Source organism: Oncorhynchus clarkii, unplaced genomic scaffold, assembly GCF_045791955.1.
Source record: "Oncorhynchus clarkii lewisi isolate Uvic-CL-2024 unplaced genomic scaffold, UVic_Ocla_1.0 unplaced_contig_10976_pilon_pilon, whole genome shotgun sequence".
NCBI classification, from domain to species: Eukaryota; Metazoa; Chordata; class Actinopteri; order Salmoniformes; family Salmonidae; genus Oncorhynchus; species Oncorhynchus clarkii.
Window position 1 is genome coordinate 1 of NW_027258273.1, and position 17,397 is coordinate 17,397.

The following is a 17,397-nucleotide window of genomic DNA, read 5'->3' on the forward strand; positions in this document are numbered from 1 at the left end:
TATAATGTAGCCATTACCCTCATCACTGTATGTATGTGCTTGTAGTCATACATTTGTCTTCCAATGTCTTCTTACCTTTTATAAACATTTATATTCTCTCTTAATTTATACTTCATATAAATGTGTGGCAGAACAAACAAATGACATACATGACAACAACCACTAAGCAACCTTTGCATAGGAGAACAATTCTACAAAATTATCAAATAGCAATTTAAAAACTCAGATCACCCAACGTTCATTCATTGAGAGCACATCCAGGCCCCTTCACAAGGCTTAGCACATTGTTATCAATGGAAACTTCCACAGCTCTATCCCAAGATACAGTATTGACTTCAATGTTTCTCTGGTGGCTTGACTATTCCAGAATCCCCTCTGGGTGGCAACTCATAGATCCCTCTTGACTTCAAATTTGCATATGCAGGAGTCTCTCTGGCTGTCCATGTAAGGTTTACACCCCATGTGCATGACAGCCTCAAACAGCAGGGTCACAGTATTCTCACACGCTGTATAGAGAGAGACATGGAAACACGACTTGATCATTATATACAGACATATGAAACACACAGAAAAATGAATCAATATCAAATGTTATTTGTCACGTGCACAGTTTACAGTAGGTATAAAAGGTGCAGTGAAATGCTTGTGCTAGCTCCCTCAACATTGCAGTACTATAATTAAGCAATATGGCCCGAGGGGGTGTGGTATATGGCCAATATTCCATGGCTAAGGGCTGTTCTTATGCACGACACAACACAGCCGTGGTATATTGTCCATACACCAACAAAAAAACAAGGTGACTTATTGCTATTATAAACTGGTTACCAACTTAATAGGTGCAGTAAAAATACACGTTTTTTCATACCCATTGTATGGGGTTCTGGTTTGTATGATATACCACGGCTTTCAGCCAATCAGCATTCAGGACTTGAACCACCCGTTTTCTGTTGCATGCCCTAATATGGATATAGACCTCACCCTAAGTTATAGACCTCACCAGAAATGCCATCAGGGGGAGTTGTATGATCTTCCGCACCAGCAAGATTGTTAGACTGGTTAAACCTGACTGAATGCTGAACTCACCAGTGAAGTGAAACAATTGACAATGGTGAGCGCAGCATTCAGTATGATTTAACCAGGCTACAAGATGGTGGGCACATTATTGAATTAACTGTGAGGAATGCTTGAGTCAAGTCCTGCTCTGTGTTCAACACTGGGAGCATATCAATACATGAATCAGTGTGGTGTTCAATAGGCAACACATGGGAGAAAACAGAAAGAAACAGGATGGAAGAAAACAGACTGAAACAGGCAGAAACTACAATAAGAAACACTCATTGTCATGTTCCGCTGTAAAAAGTTCTGTTGCATGCCCTAATAAACACAACCCATGTGCCATCTTACCTTGGACACTCTGGGCTAGTCCCAACATCTTCTGTAATCTCCTACAGATGGTCTCCAGGCATTCCTGGAACTCATCGTCACAGTCGTGTTTATCACGGTTACAGGTGTCATAGCAACGGTCGTGCTGGTTACAGCACTTGGTCAAGGACGGGATGCCGATGTCAAACTGTAGAGTAGACAAAAGAGATGACCATTAGATCAATGCAATATATAATATGACAGGTGTAATAACATTCCTATAAACAATGGTCGCCGTACAGGGGAGCCGCCCTACTATGGCTGACCCTGTAAAACAACACATTCCACTGCACATATGTGTGACAATAAAATAAAATACATTTTGTGTGTGTGTGTGTGTGTGGGGGGGGGTCTTCATTTATGGTCCTGAAGAGCCGCAGCTATAGCAATACACTATAGTGTGTGCAGGCGTCACTGTCTGAAACACAGGTCTCTGCTAATCATAAAAAAAACATGAGTTGCTAAACCAGGTGGGTTAGTGCTGGACTGGGAAAACAGTCTGCACACACTGCACCCCCCCACAGGACTAATAGGGAACCCCCCCACAGGACTAATAGGGAAGACCACTGCTATAGATCAAAGTCATACATGACACTAGCTCACCTGGAATCCGAACAGGGGTGACCCACATCCATTGGGTGGGTTTGGTTTGTAACCAGGCCGGGGTTCTGGTTTGTAACCTGCAAGGAAAGAGCAAAGGTAGAGAGGTGTTCAGTGTTCTTCTTTAATCTTGTTGAGAGAGACGACCTGTTCAGAGAAACTACAGTGTGTGTTGGGGGTGGCACTGTACCAGTTTAATGGTTTACAACTCAAGATAGCTACAGTGGTGCTTATCTGCTTTGTTTGTGAAACATAATCACTTTCAACTGAGCTTTTTAATAAATGGCCTGTCTGCATAATAAGCAAAGTAGTTATGGCCATGTTTTTATTTCCATTACCAACAAGTACTGACTGTGTGTGTGGCCTGAGAGACCTTACCATCGCTGCATTCATAGTGACACAGTCCATCTTGTCCTCCAAATAAGTCCAGAGCAACGTTGAGGTATTTGTCAATGTTATGGATCCCATTGCGAATGGTTTTTAAAGTCATCCGCCAGTCCGGTGTTTCAGGTTCCTTACTACATGACACACAGCTCAGAAATCCATAGAAAGATAGTAAGCCAACGAGAAAAACCGGGATACAACTGTTATGATGCATGATGACAGCACCGGTGCTAGAAAATAGTTGCAATTGGTCGGCATGTGAATCCAAAGTTAAGTGACTGCACCAAACGTCGGTAAAAAAATAATTTCACACTTTCCCAAATGTTACACTATTGGTCCTATTCGATGTCAACAAATCGCCTGTCATGCAATTCTCTTTCCGGATGTGGGATTAGTCACGTGACAGAAATAAGCCTATCAGTGCCAATATACATGGCACTTACAGTCAACGCCCACAGATGTTCGAAGTTCATGCATGCCACGAACAAACGTATATTCATGACCGATTTGATGATTTTTACTGAGACATTGTCTTGCTTTCTGTTTTAAGGCAATATTAATCAGTGTAGTACTTCAGTATTTTTATTTAAGTAGTGCTTTTTTTGTGGGGGGGTATCTGTACTTTACCATTTATATTTTTGCCAACATTTACTTTACTTTTCTAAAGAAAATAATGTACTTTTTACTCCATACATTTTCCGTGACACCCAAAAGTACTTACATTTTGACAGGAAACTGGTCTAATTCACACAAATCAAGAGAACATCCCTACTGCTTCTGTTCTGGCAGACTCACTAAACACAAATGCTTCATTTGAAAATGGTCTGTGTGCCCAGTTATGTCAATTTAAAAAAGGCAAGAAAAGTGTGCTGGTTTGCTTAATATACAGCATTTGAAGTGGTTTATACTATTACTACCTAAGTACATTTTAGCAGTTCCATTTAGTTTTGATACATTTAAAACCATTTAACACCAAATACTTAGTATTTTACTGGGTGACTTACCTTAATAGAAAATTACAAAAGCATCTTTCCTTTTACTCAAGTATGACAATTGAGTACTTTTCCCACCACTGATATTAATCAATACAAGTGATAATCACTGTAGGCCTATAACCTATGTATTTTTCAGAAACACCACCACAATTCTCATGGACTTCCAGGAAAAACAGCAAAGTCTCCTTTCTAGTAGACTTGTTCAGTTGCATTTCAGTTTTAAGAATCACACTACCAACCTGTTTGGGTACCAAGCTGGAGCATGTAGCCATACAAATCCACATCAACACATCTTTTACAAGCCTCATGAATATGGTGAGGCCATATTAGGTTGAGAACAAGGCTTCCTGCAAAACGAAAGTGAGACTATACAAACTACTAGAGTAACGGATCTGTATACCAGGGAGAATATTATGTGGAGAGAATAGGCCTACAGTCTGAGTACTATGAACACATTTTAAAAGGGTGTTTAACCTGCCCTTCCATCTGCTTCATACACACAATTGCACATGCTCTTGTGCTCGAAACAAATCAAAACTGCTTCTGGTAATAATTTATTGTTTATTCAAATGATTAATCGAGCAATGAAGAAAAACCTTGTTTTTCTACTTAAATAACTCCATAAATTTTCAAACATTCAAAATGAAAAATATACAATTGATGAAGATTATGGTTCCAACTTCACATTTTTTCCCAGGCCAAAAAAGTTCAAGTGAGACAGTGGTCATTTCTTCATCTGCGGAATGAACTTCAAGGTCCATGTAACTCCACACAAGGTTCCACTGTGGGTTCCACTGTGGTAGCTAGGAAGCATTCTCTGGGTTCCTCACAATACTAGCACTGCTAATGTATGGACTGGAAGGAGGGCAGCATCTCCAGATGAGCCTAAAAATCTTGTTTAAGTCAAGCAGGTGAAGTAGTTATCTAGAGTGAAGAAGATTGTGATTTGCTTGTTACAGCAGAATGCTTGGCGCTTCAATACTCGAGGCACCACCACAATGCCTTCTGCTTTTCCAGTCAGTGTTCATTTCCAGAGTGGGTTCTTATTTCCAGAAAACACAAAAAGACAAGCAAAGATAGAAGAGAAAGAAGTTGTGGTTCTCAAGTGTTTTGGGAGGTTGGTCTATTCTTCAGTTGGTTCATTGAGATGCAGCAAGGCAGTTCCCAGGAAGGAGGGGGTGGTGAGGAGGATGGAAAGATGGGTACTGGGGGAGGGATGGGGACAACTTATAACGTCAACGGTAAGGCTAATAATTTTTATTTTCCTCCTTTTAATCTCCATGGTTTTCTGTAAAAAAAACAAATTTACATACATATATCTATTCATATATCTCTTCTAAAAGCGTCCTGTGGGAGCCTGCGGCATCAGGCGGGCTCAGCCCCCCCTGAACAGGTCATTTAGTCTGTCCAGCTCCTTGCAGTTATCCATGGTCATCAGCTCAGCCTTCTTACGCAGGCGGTCGTCCCTGTAGACCTTAGCAGCATACAGCAAGTCTGTTTCTGAGAGAGAAGGGGGAGATGTCAATATCAACCATGTCACACTAAGCTACGTCGAGGGAATGCTTTCGTCACAAAATAGAAGGAAATGAATGCGTGTTTTGTACGAGTAACTTGTATTGCTTTACATGGGGCTAATTTGATTGAAGTCCTCACTGTAATTATACCCTGCAGGGGCTGCGTGCTACGCCACTGCTTATAAGAAATCTGTGTCAAATCAATTATATCCAGGTCAGAGCTTCAGCTAGGCATTTGGTTTTCTAACTTGCTAGGTACGTGGCTAGATTACAGCAGAGACATTTAATCTCCTCCTGGATCAAGATCCCTGTTGCCTAAATTGTTTTAATACTTATGGTAGTACCTGGTATGGTACAGAAACGGTATGAACATCTGGATACCGCCCAACTAATAGAGGCATGATGGACACCTACTCGTCTGCCTCTCCTTCCAGCAGTTGTTTCTGACATTAGACACGTAGTCCTCCTCCACGTTCTTCTCAATCTTCTGCAGATTGGAGCCCTTGTACTCTGTCTTGAAGTCTCTGTTGACGTAGTAATCCACATGCAGGTTCTCCGTCTGCCGTTTCACCGTCTGCCCCGTGGACCTGGAGAGGACAGAGGACAGGCATCAGGTTACAGACGGCTGTTCTGAGAACAGCGAGATGTATAGCTTTTTATACCTGGTGAAGAGAGGAGGCAATGGGAATGATCAAACGCACACAATAAATGCATCAGTACTTTACTGGTAGGCATGTCCGTTACTTACACCAACCATGTCACCATTTGACAGTATTTTTCAGCACCGAGCAAGTGGAGCAGGGGTACAGAATAAAAGGCCTGGGTCGTGTTCAGGTGGGAGAAAACGTTTTGAAACGGAGTGGTACCACTTAAATGCATGTGTCCAATATGAACACAGATTTTCATTTTCTGTGGCAAAACCTTTAAGTACTGTGATCCATACTGAGCTTGACCCCAGCGTGTGTGTGTGTGTGTACACGTACGGTCTGGAGTAGAGGCTGTAGGGGGGGGTAGACACCATCAGTTGGCTCAAGATGGACACCAGGATCAGTACAACGATGGGTATCAGCTGGATAAACATGGAGAACCCTCCCTGGAAAACAGATTACAGAAATCACTAAGCATACACTAATTTGTCCTGCAGCTCAGTTAGTAGAGCATGGCACTTCCAACGGCAGGATAGTGGGTTTGATTCCCAGGACCACCCATAACGTAAAATGTATGCACGCATGACTAAGCCGCTTGGGATAAAAGAGTCAGCTAAATGGCATATATTACTATTTAATATTTTAAGACGTGTACTGTCCTGTTAGTGACTTTGCATGTTTCCCTGCTTTACTATGTAGCACACGGAAATTAACTAGAGCTCATCCCAGTCAAGGTTGGAACGGTTGTGTCCTTCACTAAAACAGCGCCTGCAATATGCTGCCGAGACTCCCATAGCTTGTAGAGGGGGTCTGCTATGGAAGTCTGACCTGAAGTTACCCCAGACTCACTAGGTATTATATTGACAGTCACAGTATACATCTGGCAGTATAGATGCCAGACATGCATGCATGCATACCTCTCCCCTCTCCTCTGCTCTCTCCCGCCTTTGGTCCGTCTGCTGGCTGTATCGCGCCCTGCCGTTGGTGAACGTGTGGGCAGCCGCTGCGGAGAGGAGGTACCCTGTTAGTGACTCGGCAAAGACTTGCAATACAATACTCATTTAATAAACATTCATGTTTGAGCAAGACAATTGTATTTAATTGATGTAATGAATTAAGACTTGTTTATTAAACATTGAGACAAACTCTGCAAGTGTCTCTTACAAGAGGGGAATCCTCCTCCGAAGAACATGTTGAAGAGGTCCTCGGGAGTGATGTCGGCCTCGAAGCCCCGGTGGAAGTCAAACCCTTGGCTGTGGGCGTGGCCAGGACTGGTCGGCTCCTCCGCCCCCGTGAGGTCATACTGCTTTCTCTTGTCTGGGTTGCTAAGCACGGCGTACGCGTTGCCGATCTCTGTTAGAACCACAACACACTCGTGGTCAATAAGTGTCACATTAAGTCAGCGAAAAAGTAGACATTGGCTCGGATTCGATGCCCCATTTAACACTGATCTGCAAACTTCACGTCGGGGGGGCCAGACGTAGATACTCTGCCAGTCCTCAATCTATTCCAATTCAATTAATGGCAGGTCAAATTTAGGCTGCTAACAATGCTGTAGGGGCTCACTTGTTCCAGACCCGGTCCGATCAGTGAGGGAAGCAGAAGAAGTCATTTTTGAAAGCTACTTTATTAACCAGAGCTGAGTAAGAGAGACCATTCTAGCAGGCGGGAGGGAGAGACAGCAACCAACCAAGCTGACTGGCACTATAGTAGACTAATAGCTGCCATAGCATGATTACTTATCATCAATATGATTACGTAGTGCCCGTCTTAACTGCATCAAACCGGGAAAAGCTAGTTAAGGTAGGCTGAGGCTGCAGTGCATACGCTTCCTGATCCTACAATTCTATTCAGATAAGTAGCAGCCTGCCTACCTATTGGTTCTTGTAGACTATTCTTCTCCTTTAACTCCGTCATTTTAATTCCATCTTCCATTGATTAGATATCTCCTAACTTTTGCCACACACGGAGTAAGGCTCGATGGCATTGTTACTTTGATGACTAATGATTGGCCAACAACCTACACCCGCCACTCGTGAAAACAAGAGCAGCAGCATAAATGATACAATTTCTCTCCCTCTACTGCAGCAGTTGCGTTCGGATTTGTACCTTCCGGACAAGTCGGTTAAATTTACACATACCCGAGACCTGTGTCAAATCATATCAGATCCGACCCAGACCTGTGACTCGCCCGGGTCCCAAAATCGGGTACAGGTGGATCCGTGAAGACCTGTAGCCTACATTACAGCCACATTTTTATTTATTTATTTTACCTTTATTTAACTAGGCAAGTCAGTTAAGAACAAACGACAGATTTGTACCTTGTCAGCTCGGGGATTTGAACTTGCAACCTTTCTTTCGGTTACTAGTCCAACACTCTAACCACTAGGCTACCCTGCCGCCCCTGTAGATGCCAGGCATGCATACCTCTCCCCTCTCCCGTCTTTGGTCCGTCTGCTGGCTGTATCGCGCCCTGTGATACATGTGATTGGCACCGAACACAAAAACAATGCATGTGAAACTTCTTACTTTTGAAGGCCTCTGTAGCTCCGGGGGCTTGGTTTTTGTCTGGGTGGAACTTGAGTGCTAGTTTCCTGTAGGCTTTCTTCAGCTCCTCCTCATTGGCCTCCTTGCTGGTGCCCAGGACTTCATAGTAGTCCTTACACCGCTTTATCCTTTAAGAAGAGAGATGACAGTGAGTGATTCATCAGGGCTATGTTACACATGTCCAGGAAACAGATATAGACCTAGTTTATTACAATGCAGTGGATCTGATTAATCATGAGGGTTGTAGCACAGATCACATTTGGCCCAAAAGCAATACAAAAAACCTCTAATGGATATGTTTTGCTTCAAGAACTAGTGTTTGGAAAGTATCTAGGTTATGCCTTCACATTTAGAGAAAATAAACATCCAAGTGAATAATTTTCACTTCTGGTCTGTTTCGCAAGCGTTCCAGGAAGTCTCGCAATGTTGCGCCTCTGGGTTTAGGTAACTGTGCTCCTGAAGTACCATTTGAAACCACAAGAGGGCAAATCAACATTGGTGGCAGAACAGAGCAGGAGAGTTCAAACGCAATACACAGAGTCGATTACATGACCTGCAGAAGAGAGATTGCCTCCAGTCTCCAAGGAGAACCACCTGAGATACTTGCCAGACTGATACATTAACATTCAATTAGAATAATCAAATATATGCTGATGTCACTGTGTACCTTTCAATTGGAGGTTAAACCCTACACTGCATGTAGGCCTGTTTTAACAAAACATACAGGTTAGTCTCTAAACAAACACAGCATCTTAGTAAACAAACATACCATCTTATGCTCTTTACAATGGGACTAGATGTTGGTCAGGCCTACCAAGCACTGTGAGTGTTGCCATAACGAGATGTGTCACAGCTCTCTTTTGTCTCACTCTCTCAGTCCCTCTCCCTTCCCCTCTCACTGGCCTTATGGGCACCTTGCCGAGTCTGAGGTTCCCATAGGGGTAGTATGGTGTGTAGAACACTGCAGTGTCCTCATTGAGCAGTTGATTAACGGCCCACATACACCGCCAATGGCACAAAGCCGACCACAACAAGCCACCCAAACAGCTCTGCCATGAGACTCGCATACAAATACAGACAACCCGTCCGCTGTCATTATCTCAGCAAACACTGCAAATATTCCACAGGCTTCAACTTCAAACCCAACTACAAAATGTTGAGCTGAGTAAGTGTTTCAACAGCAGCCTTCTCTACATAAAAAGTGTGTTATTGGCTGGCTCATAGTACAGTAGAGAAGTTTAACCCCTCTGAGTACACCACACTGGACTGGAGGATTATGAGTGATCCTGTAGGTCAACTGCAGGGTTAATTAACGAACCATAAAGATGCTAGAGAAAACAAAACATGGAGCCCAATAGAACCATCTAACTACCGTCAGACGACCTCGCTAGGGGAAGGTGGTGGAGGCCTAGGCTACACTCGGCCCATTATTAGCAACACTTCTGTTCACCAGGGACATCAGTCGCTCGGAGCTCCCAGTCCCAGCCACCTACCCTGGCCTATGGGGACAGCAATGATGAAACAGTGACACAGAAAGAGAGGTGTTTAACAAGAACTCTCAAGGGAGATCATTCTAGAACACCCCTCCCCCCCAAGGTTGGTATGATTCAGGGTTCAACAACAATCAGTGGCCAAAGACCCATACTAGCTAACATACTATTTAGCACGTACCGTTCAGTAAAAAGTATGCAGCGTGCCACAACACAGTAGCGGCTACTGATTGGCCGAGTGGGTGGGGCTGCATGCGGGTTGATTTTCCCCCCCAAATTCAACAGAAACGAATCGCATTAACCAACCTGATAATAGCCAATTTGATTAATTTCTCTAATCAGCAATGGAGTTATAGTCTCTCTATAACCAGCCTCAGTAGGTCTATCACATTCAACCTATACTGCAGTAGACCATATAGCCCAGTGGTGTATAACTCATTCCATTTATAGCTTAGTGTCTGCTGTTTTTTCTTCTTCTGGTGAATTAAGACCTGGACAACCAGGTGAGGGGAGTTCCTTAATAATCAGTGACAATTAATCAAGTACAAGGGAGAAGCGAAAACCCAGTCACTCGGCCCTCCATGGAATGAGTTTGACATATGTTATCGCCATCTCTCATTTAAAAAGGACTGAAGACAGAAACCGATCATTTAGTTAAATTTCAAAATATTTATTAGTGAAATCAAAGTGCTGTAGCATATATAAATTAAATCAAAGAAGCTTCAGAAGCTTCGCTATTTAGCATCTTCCAAAATAAGTAGCTGTTAGGCCCAAGTTCTCTTCAAGTAGCCAATCCCTTGCAGCCCACCTCTTCCAATGTATAGTGGAAAGGTGGGCATCGAATGCAACTAGATGAGCCCAAATGAGTATAACATCCTGGCATTTAAACCATAGCTTATTTTAACATCGCTCACGACCCAATACGTACATTTATTCAGTAAAATTCTATTTTTCAAATGATTCTCAGCAACAATTGTATATTGTCCCAAATAATAATCTGTACTGTTAATTATTAGCCCCCCCATAAAACAATAAAAATAGGTTTATTTTGGGCGACTACACTGACCCAGACGTTGAATACCACTGCTTTAAACCAGGATGGGCATCTGGGCACAATGGATCGTTTGACATCACCTGACTTTCACGTGTTCCACCGCAAACTGGCAAACAATCTCACAAGTATCAGACACCGTAAACTCCCAGCTACCATCTAATCAACATTATCCCACCCCTGGTTATCCACTATTTATTTTTTAAATAAGGCAATGTCTGCCAATTAATTTCCAGCAATATTGCCTGTGTGTCTATGTGGTGCGTGAGTTTATCACTCTGTGTGTAACCAGTTGATGTCATAACTGTCTTGTGGGTTGCCATAAATACGGTCCCCAAAACCATCACTTAAACATTAACTGCAAAGATCAGAATGACTGCTAAGGCTTGATCCATAAATTAAATAGTTTTGTAGGCTAGGCAACCTATTTACATGTTCAAATCAAAAGTATATCATGAGTAAGTATATTATTTATATATATTATTTGTCATTTGCAAACTTTGCCATGAAATGAGTAGTAGAGAACCATCGCTAGACCGGCACGTCATAGATGGCAAATTCCTCAATCACTAGATGCATAATTAAAAGGCCAAAAGCGCAATTACAATTTTTTAAATTGTCTTGAGATGTGATTTAAGCATTCAATTGGACTCAGAACATCCCATTCCATTGGTTCTCTATGAACAATAGTAATTTTAAGAGTGAAAAATTCAGAACATAATTTGGGGAAAATAGTCATATATTTTGGGAGTGGAATCGCAGATTTTATAGGGCTCCCCTTAGAGTCTTTTATTAACCATTATAAACTGGGTGGTTTGAGCCCTGAATGATGATTGACTGAAAGCCATGGTATATCATAAAGTATACAAAAAGATGTTACTGTTATAATTACTTTGGTAACCAGTTTATAATAGCAATAAGGCACCTCGGGGGTTTGTGGTATATGGCCGATATACCATGGCTAAGGGCTGTGTCCATACACTCCATGTTGCGTCGTGCTAAGAACAGCCCTTAGCCGTGGTATATTCGCCATCTACCACACCTCCTCAGCCCTTATTGCTTAATTATTTTTACCAGATATATTGACAGAAAACGGAACACTACTTTCTCTCTTACACTAAGGACCAGGGAAGAGAGTTGCAGGGGAGAGAAGAATGTGCCCATTTGATAGCTAGAAAATAAAATGCACCTTGCGCTGTTGATTTTTTTAAAAAGTAGCTCTCATGCTAGAAAAAGGTTGGAGACCCCTGATCCACAGGCTAGTAAAAGGGTTTGAGAGGACATGGATTTCAGAGCCCAGGCGTAAGGCATGGGGGTCTTACCATGGTAAAAGACTAGGGGATCAGGCTAGTACGGGTTAGCCTAATTGGAAACGTGTTCAGGATGTTGTTTAGTTCATTCTGGACTAGCTGACGTGGCTCACCATATCTGGCCTTCAGGGCCTGGAGAGCTGCAGTGTGTGGTGTTGCGGAGTGCATAAAGGATTGGGCCAGCCTGTACGCACTGGGAAACCGCAAATGATCCATTAGTACTTGGTATTTGTAGCGTTCTGACAGTTGACTGTGAATACCCAGTAGGCTCTCCAATGCCATTTCCAAAAGGACAAATTCACTCTCCTTTCCACTCTCAAAGTATGGCAGTTTGGGTCTGGGAATTCCATAGGCTGAGGCTACTAGAAGTTTCATAATGTTGGCTCCCTCTTCTGGTTGCGTGAAGGATAAACCCGGGACTTCTGATGAACCCACATGGCCTCATTGTCCGTTCCCCTACTGTCCCAGACCCTCCATTGGTGGCAGCCGGAATTGGGTGAGAGCCCTCCCACCTGATGTTTGAGGACTGGCCTGGCCCTGGACGAGAGGAACGATTTGCCGTGGTTGGTAATTGGCGGAAAGGCGAAGGAGTGATGCTTTGTCCAGATGGAGGAATGCTAACTTGTGTCACTGGCATAGAGGGCATTGGTGGAGCGGCCTGTCCCCCGTGCTGGCTGTTGACCCCGGAGCCTCCGGGGACTGTGTGCCTTGCGGTACCAGAGGGGCAGATTGGGAAAGAAAGGCAGACAGGTCAGGTCCGTGTGGAGGGGTGGTCAGGTCAACTCCCTGTTCGTTCCTCTCCAGGAAGGATGAGACCATCCGTGCCTCCTCCAATTCCCTTCTGGCTTGACAGTGCAGTCATTGCTGTGCCAGGTCCTTGACAATGAATTCCTGGCCTGCACATCCAATTGGTGACATCGTTCGTCAGCCTGTCGTTCCTCCTCAATCTGACGCTCAATTTCCTCCTAAGCTAATAGTTTCATCCTGTCTTGTAGGACAGTGGTCTGTGAATCGCTGAGGGCTAGTGATTGGCGGCTGCCATGGCCACTTCCAAAGGGGTATCCACTGGTCAAACTCTCACTCCGTCTAGAGTGCTTCAACGATTTCCCATTAGTTAAGGAGTGAGCGGAGCCTGCCTCAGGAAGCTGGTCGACCTGTGCTGTGGGAGTCACCTCCATGGGTTCTTACTGTAGACCACTTTCCTGCTCCAAAGCCGTTTCCGGTCCTTGGCTCAAAGGGGATGGTTGATGGCTGAACCGTACAGTTGATCCATCACCACTTTGAGCTCTGGTGGGCTTGCCCTTTGTCGGAAACTCGACCACATAATCCTTAAGATAACCAGGTGCTGGCCTGGTTCTTCTGGTGCTGCTGGTGGTTGAGGATGAAGCCTTTGTTGCTTTAGGCTTAGCGCCTTGATATTTCCTTTGTTCCAAGACCTTTCCCTCAGCTGCTCTCTCCTCCACTCTTCTTCCTTCCAGTGGAGACAATTCTTCCCTCTCCGCCTCCATTTCACCAGTCTTTGGTTCAGTCATCATCTGGTTCGAAGGACCGGTTACTGTCAGAATGTCAAGCATAAAGCACTGACTAATGGTCCCTTGATTGAGACAGAATGACACGGAGTACATGGGTTCATTATTTTGGGTGTGAAGGATATCTTTCCAGTTTCATCTAAAATACATCTGATTAGTGTGAGAGCATGCTCACGTGACATGTGACAAATCCTTATCAGTTTCCTGTTGTGGCAAGAACCACCATCTATTTTACACACACATGCAACAGGAAATTCAGGTGAGTAAGGGAATTTTACAATCCACCATTTCCTCATCTTAACAGGTAGCCAAATGAAAAAAGAACACCCAAAAGTGTCAGTCTCCTAAATTCACATTGATTACAAAAACTCAGGGTCAACAACCCCAACCAGGCTGAAAGTGGCCCTCCCGCCCTAATCGCCACATGAGAATGCACCAGAGTGAAGCAACAACTACACATACAGGCCTGCCTGCTGCACATATGAGAAGTGGGACAGAGGATCGTAACATACGGCCATCAGGGAGGGCGGAACAGAGATTTTACAAACAGATAGCCAATCCCAAACAGATTACATGAGTGAGCAATCAAGTGGAAAATAAGTCAAAAGCCTCCTGCTCACCTCTGCACTCCTTCCACCTGGTCCTTGGTGAAGCCCTTGGTGCTGGGCTCGCCCCCTCCGGCCTCCTGGTCCTGCCCACCAGCCCGGGCCTTGGTGCTCTCCGAGGAGCTGTCTGTAGTACGCTGTCTGCAGTGCGCGCCATTCCCCGCAGAGCTGCCGTTCCTCGTCAAGGTGTCCAACAAGGCTAGGAGGGAAGAGAGAGATAAAGAGAAGACAGAACAAAGCATGACGTGGCACATTCGGAAAGAGACAAAGCTAAGCACTTCAAAGGCAAATTTCACAGAACCAGATTAAGACGGGTCCTCGACTAAAAAGCGTTCTCATTTTCAATCGAAAGTGTTTTTTTAGTCAAGGACTAGTCTTAATCTGGTTCTGGAAAACTGGCACTCAATCTTACAGGGCGAAACACTAGGCTCTTGAAAGTCAGACCACCATGCAAGGGAACATCAGCGGTTCACACAGAAACTAAGGTTACATTGTTCCCAGCATCCAGTTGGCTTCCATAGACGAGCTGTAGTGGAGATCTGGTCATGCTTCCATGAGAGCCGCAGGCGAATATATCCAGCTCTGGTTGCTCAATGAGAATGTGCTAAGCTTTTCCAATGACACAAAGCAGCTCTCTGTGTCAGTCTACCCATGACCACTGCAGCAGCAGCCTAAGCAACAGCCTGAGTATACTGCCTAGTGCATCGCTGTTCTCTCTGGCAGCACCCACACTGTGCAATACAGCTCTGCAATTCATGTGAAAGTTTACACAGGTAACTGAACACTATGTTGGATAGACACGCCAGAGTGACAATACTGGCATGTCGGGAAAGATACTCATCTTAATGGTTGAAGTAGTAAATGTATTATTGCATGACACTGAACTTAAGATGGTGGCTGTTTTTCTTCAATCAAGATGCAATCTTCCTGAATCCTCAGAATCCTCCTTGAATCCACTATTCTTTCTTGTTGTGAGTTAATGAAATAAAAATTAAAAGGTGAATAGGATGATTTGGTTTTCCCTGGCCCACTGCCCTATCATTCCTTACCATGGCCCCAGCTTAGCCCTGGCTAATGCGCTACCATTGTTCCCTCAGCTCTGGGTCAATCATTCAATTAAGGGATTGAGGTGGACAAGCCTGTTCATCTCGCTAACCTCATCCTGCACTAGCCACGTTACCTCCTCTGCGCTCAATGGAATCCCTACAAAACACCTTCTCGTCCTGCACGAGCCACGTTACCTCATCTGCTCTGACAGTGGAATCCCTACAGACCCCCTTACCTCATCCTGCAAGAGCCACATTACCTCCATTTCCAAAAAAAGATTCTCAGCAGAAGTTGAGAGCCACTTTTCTACTTCTTTCCATTTTTTATATTGAATAAGGCATTGGTGAGGAAGAGCTCGCAAGTAAGCATTTCACTGTACTGTTTGCACCTGCTGTATCCCATGAACATTACCAAATAAACATTGATTTGAGTGAGGTGAATAGGCTGCTATAGCCATCTCCTTGGTGACCATTATAAACACTATTTAACCAAACCGAGTATTCACTACAACAAACAATATTTAACCAAACCTTGAGTATTCACTACAACTAAATGTTCCTTGTGAATGTAAACGGTCATGTTTAACTGCATGATGTGAGAGTTAAGCCAACATGAGGAATAATTGCTGTCAACTGTCACATAGCCAACCGTTCAGCTAATCTGTGTTCTATTATATATGGCTGCTGTGGAAATTGCCATTTACCTTCATAACAAGGTAAATATGTCTCCTGCCTGACATACTAGTATTGACAATTTCAGAAGCTTTTAAATATGATTGGTAGGTGGCAGGCTGCACAATTGACCATAATGCAAGCAGCCTCTTGCAAGAACACGATTCACTCACAAAACATAAGTGTTTGATTACAGACAAGCACTTTTCAACAGACAAAGCAATGAATTACAAAACATCACGGCAGCTGAGAGCAATAAGCAGATAAATTGCTTATGGCCCGAGGTAGCTGCTGGATCATCATCATGTATCAATACAACCACAGCCAGGCATGGCTTGTGTCCGGCTAGTTAGCCAAGTCCCTTACTAAGCTAGTATCAGGCCTACATTGATACCCATTTTAAAATTACATTTCTGTCATGAGGACACTGGAAACAACCCCTAGCTGGCTAACTTACTGGTGCATAGGCATTACTTGCTTAGTCAGTTGACCTTGTTATTGCGAAAGACCATACATGTGGGGAGATAACATCCCAGATTGGGAACTTCGCTCCACTGACCACATAATGCAAAACTGAATTTGTTGGCAATCCAACATTTAGCTAGCTCATATAGGCTAGCTAAAGTTTGTAAATGATAGTTAGCAATAGCTTTGCCAATTGGCTAGTTAGCATAGCCAGTCCACATTCGTCACTGAGCTAAAACATAACTATAAAATGAAACATAGCTTGTCAAGTGAGACATTTAACCGTGGATGATGTCAACCTTATGAAATCAACCAAATGGGCTAAGAAATGGCTAACGTCAAGTAGTTAACGTTAGCGACATAGTACACACTGATAGCATGCTAACGTTAGTTAGCAATTTAAAGAAACGTCACTTCTTCCTTTGCCCTGAGCAGTTAAAGCGTTAATGACGTTACTTAACCATTTCATCATGTATTCGTTTACGTATTATCCGTGCATTGCAAGTGACAATATTCCAAGGCAAGTTGCCAAATCTTATTTTAAATCGGTGTTTAATGTGTAACGGGCTAATGAACTGAAATATGGCAACGTAGATATTTACCTTTCGCTTTGTAGGTTGGATAGAGCTTCTCTGCTTTGTTTAAGAATTTCACCGCCTTGTCTTTGTCTCCTGCTTCAAGAGCTTTAGTGGCTATATTTATACATTTTTCTGCTTCGTCTCTGTTCCCTTCCATCTTTCTTCCTCCCCCCCGGCTCTCAGCTGACAGTAGTGATGGGTAGTTCTCGAACGAACGGATCTTTTTGGTGAACGTCGGGAACCGAATCAGTGAAATCTGGTCCATGCAACAAAAACAATTCAGCGCCATCTAATAATCCAGCCAGGTAAACATTTATTTGGAGGTGCATTTCCTGATTTGACATAATGGGAGCCTACCTTTTGGGCTTTAAATCGGAAATGTGTTATTTTTTCACTGGTTCTAGTTTTACATTTCTAAAATGTTCAACTTCATATTCATCATCTCCAGCACTAACATATGTGAAAACAGAGTGTTTATATGTTTATCAGTCAAAAGGATTGGAAACACATCTTCCCATGACGTTCACCAATTAGACAATTAG

At 43.5% G+C, this 17,397-nt stretch overlaps 1 protein-coding gene and 1 pseudogene across 1 annotated transcript; both read right to left on the bottom strand.

Moving 5' to 3' along the window:
* Positions 1 to 38: 38 nt before the first annotated feature.
* Positions 39 to 2,664, bottom strand: LOC139396420 (group XIIA secretory phospholipase A2-like; annotated as a pseudogene).
* A 1,278-nt stretch (positions 2,665 to 3,942) lies between these two features.
* On the bottom strand, positions 3,943 to 17,075 carry LOC139396416 (DnaJ heat shock protein family (Hsp40) member B14). The gene is made up of 8 exons (XM_071143453.1): positions 16,880 to 17,075; positions 14,110 to 14,293; positions 8,092 to 8,237; positions 6,727 to 6,915; positions 6,480 to 6,565; positions 5,899 to 6,008; positions 5,330 to 5,502; positions 3,943 to 4,901 (listed from the first exon to the last, which is right to left on the bottom strand). Exons 1-8 carry the CDS (start codon positions 17,010 to 17,012, stop codon positions 4,777 to 4,779), a joined length of 1,146 nt encoding a protein of 381 aa, XP_070999554.1. The 5' UTR covers positions 17,013 to 17,075; the 3' UTR covers positions 3,943 to 4,776.
* Between the last annotated feature and the right edge of the window lie 322 nt (positions 17,076 to 17,397).

What these genes read in the sequence shown, in the direction of transcription:
- LOC139396416 (XM_071143453.1), bottom strand. Translation starts at nt 17,012, where the DNA reads ATGGAAGGGAACAGAGACGAAGCAGAAAAATGTATAAATATAGCCACT. An exon ending in AGCTACAGAGGCCTTCAAAA is followed by an intron (nt 6,916 to 8,091) that starts GTAAGAAGTTTC and finishes TGGTTCTAACAG; the next exon opens with AGATCGGCAACGCGTACGCC. An exon ending in TACAGCCTCTACTCCAGACC is followed by an intron (nt 5,503 to 5,898) that starts GTACGTGTACAC and finishes TGTCCTCTCCAG; the next exon opens with GTCCACGGGGCAGACGGTGA.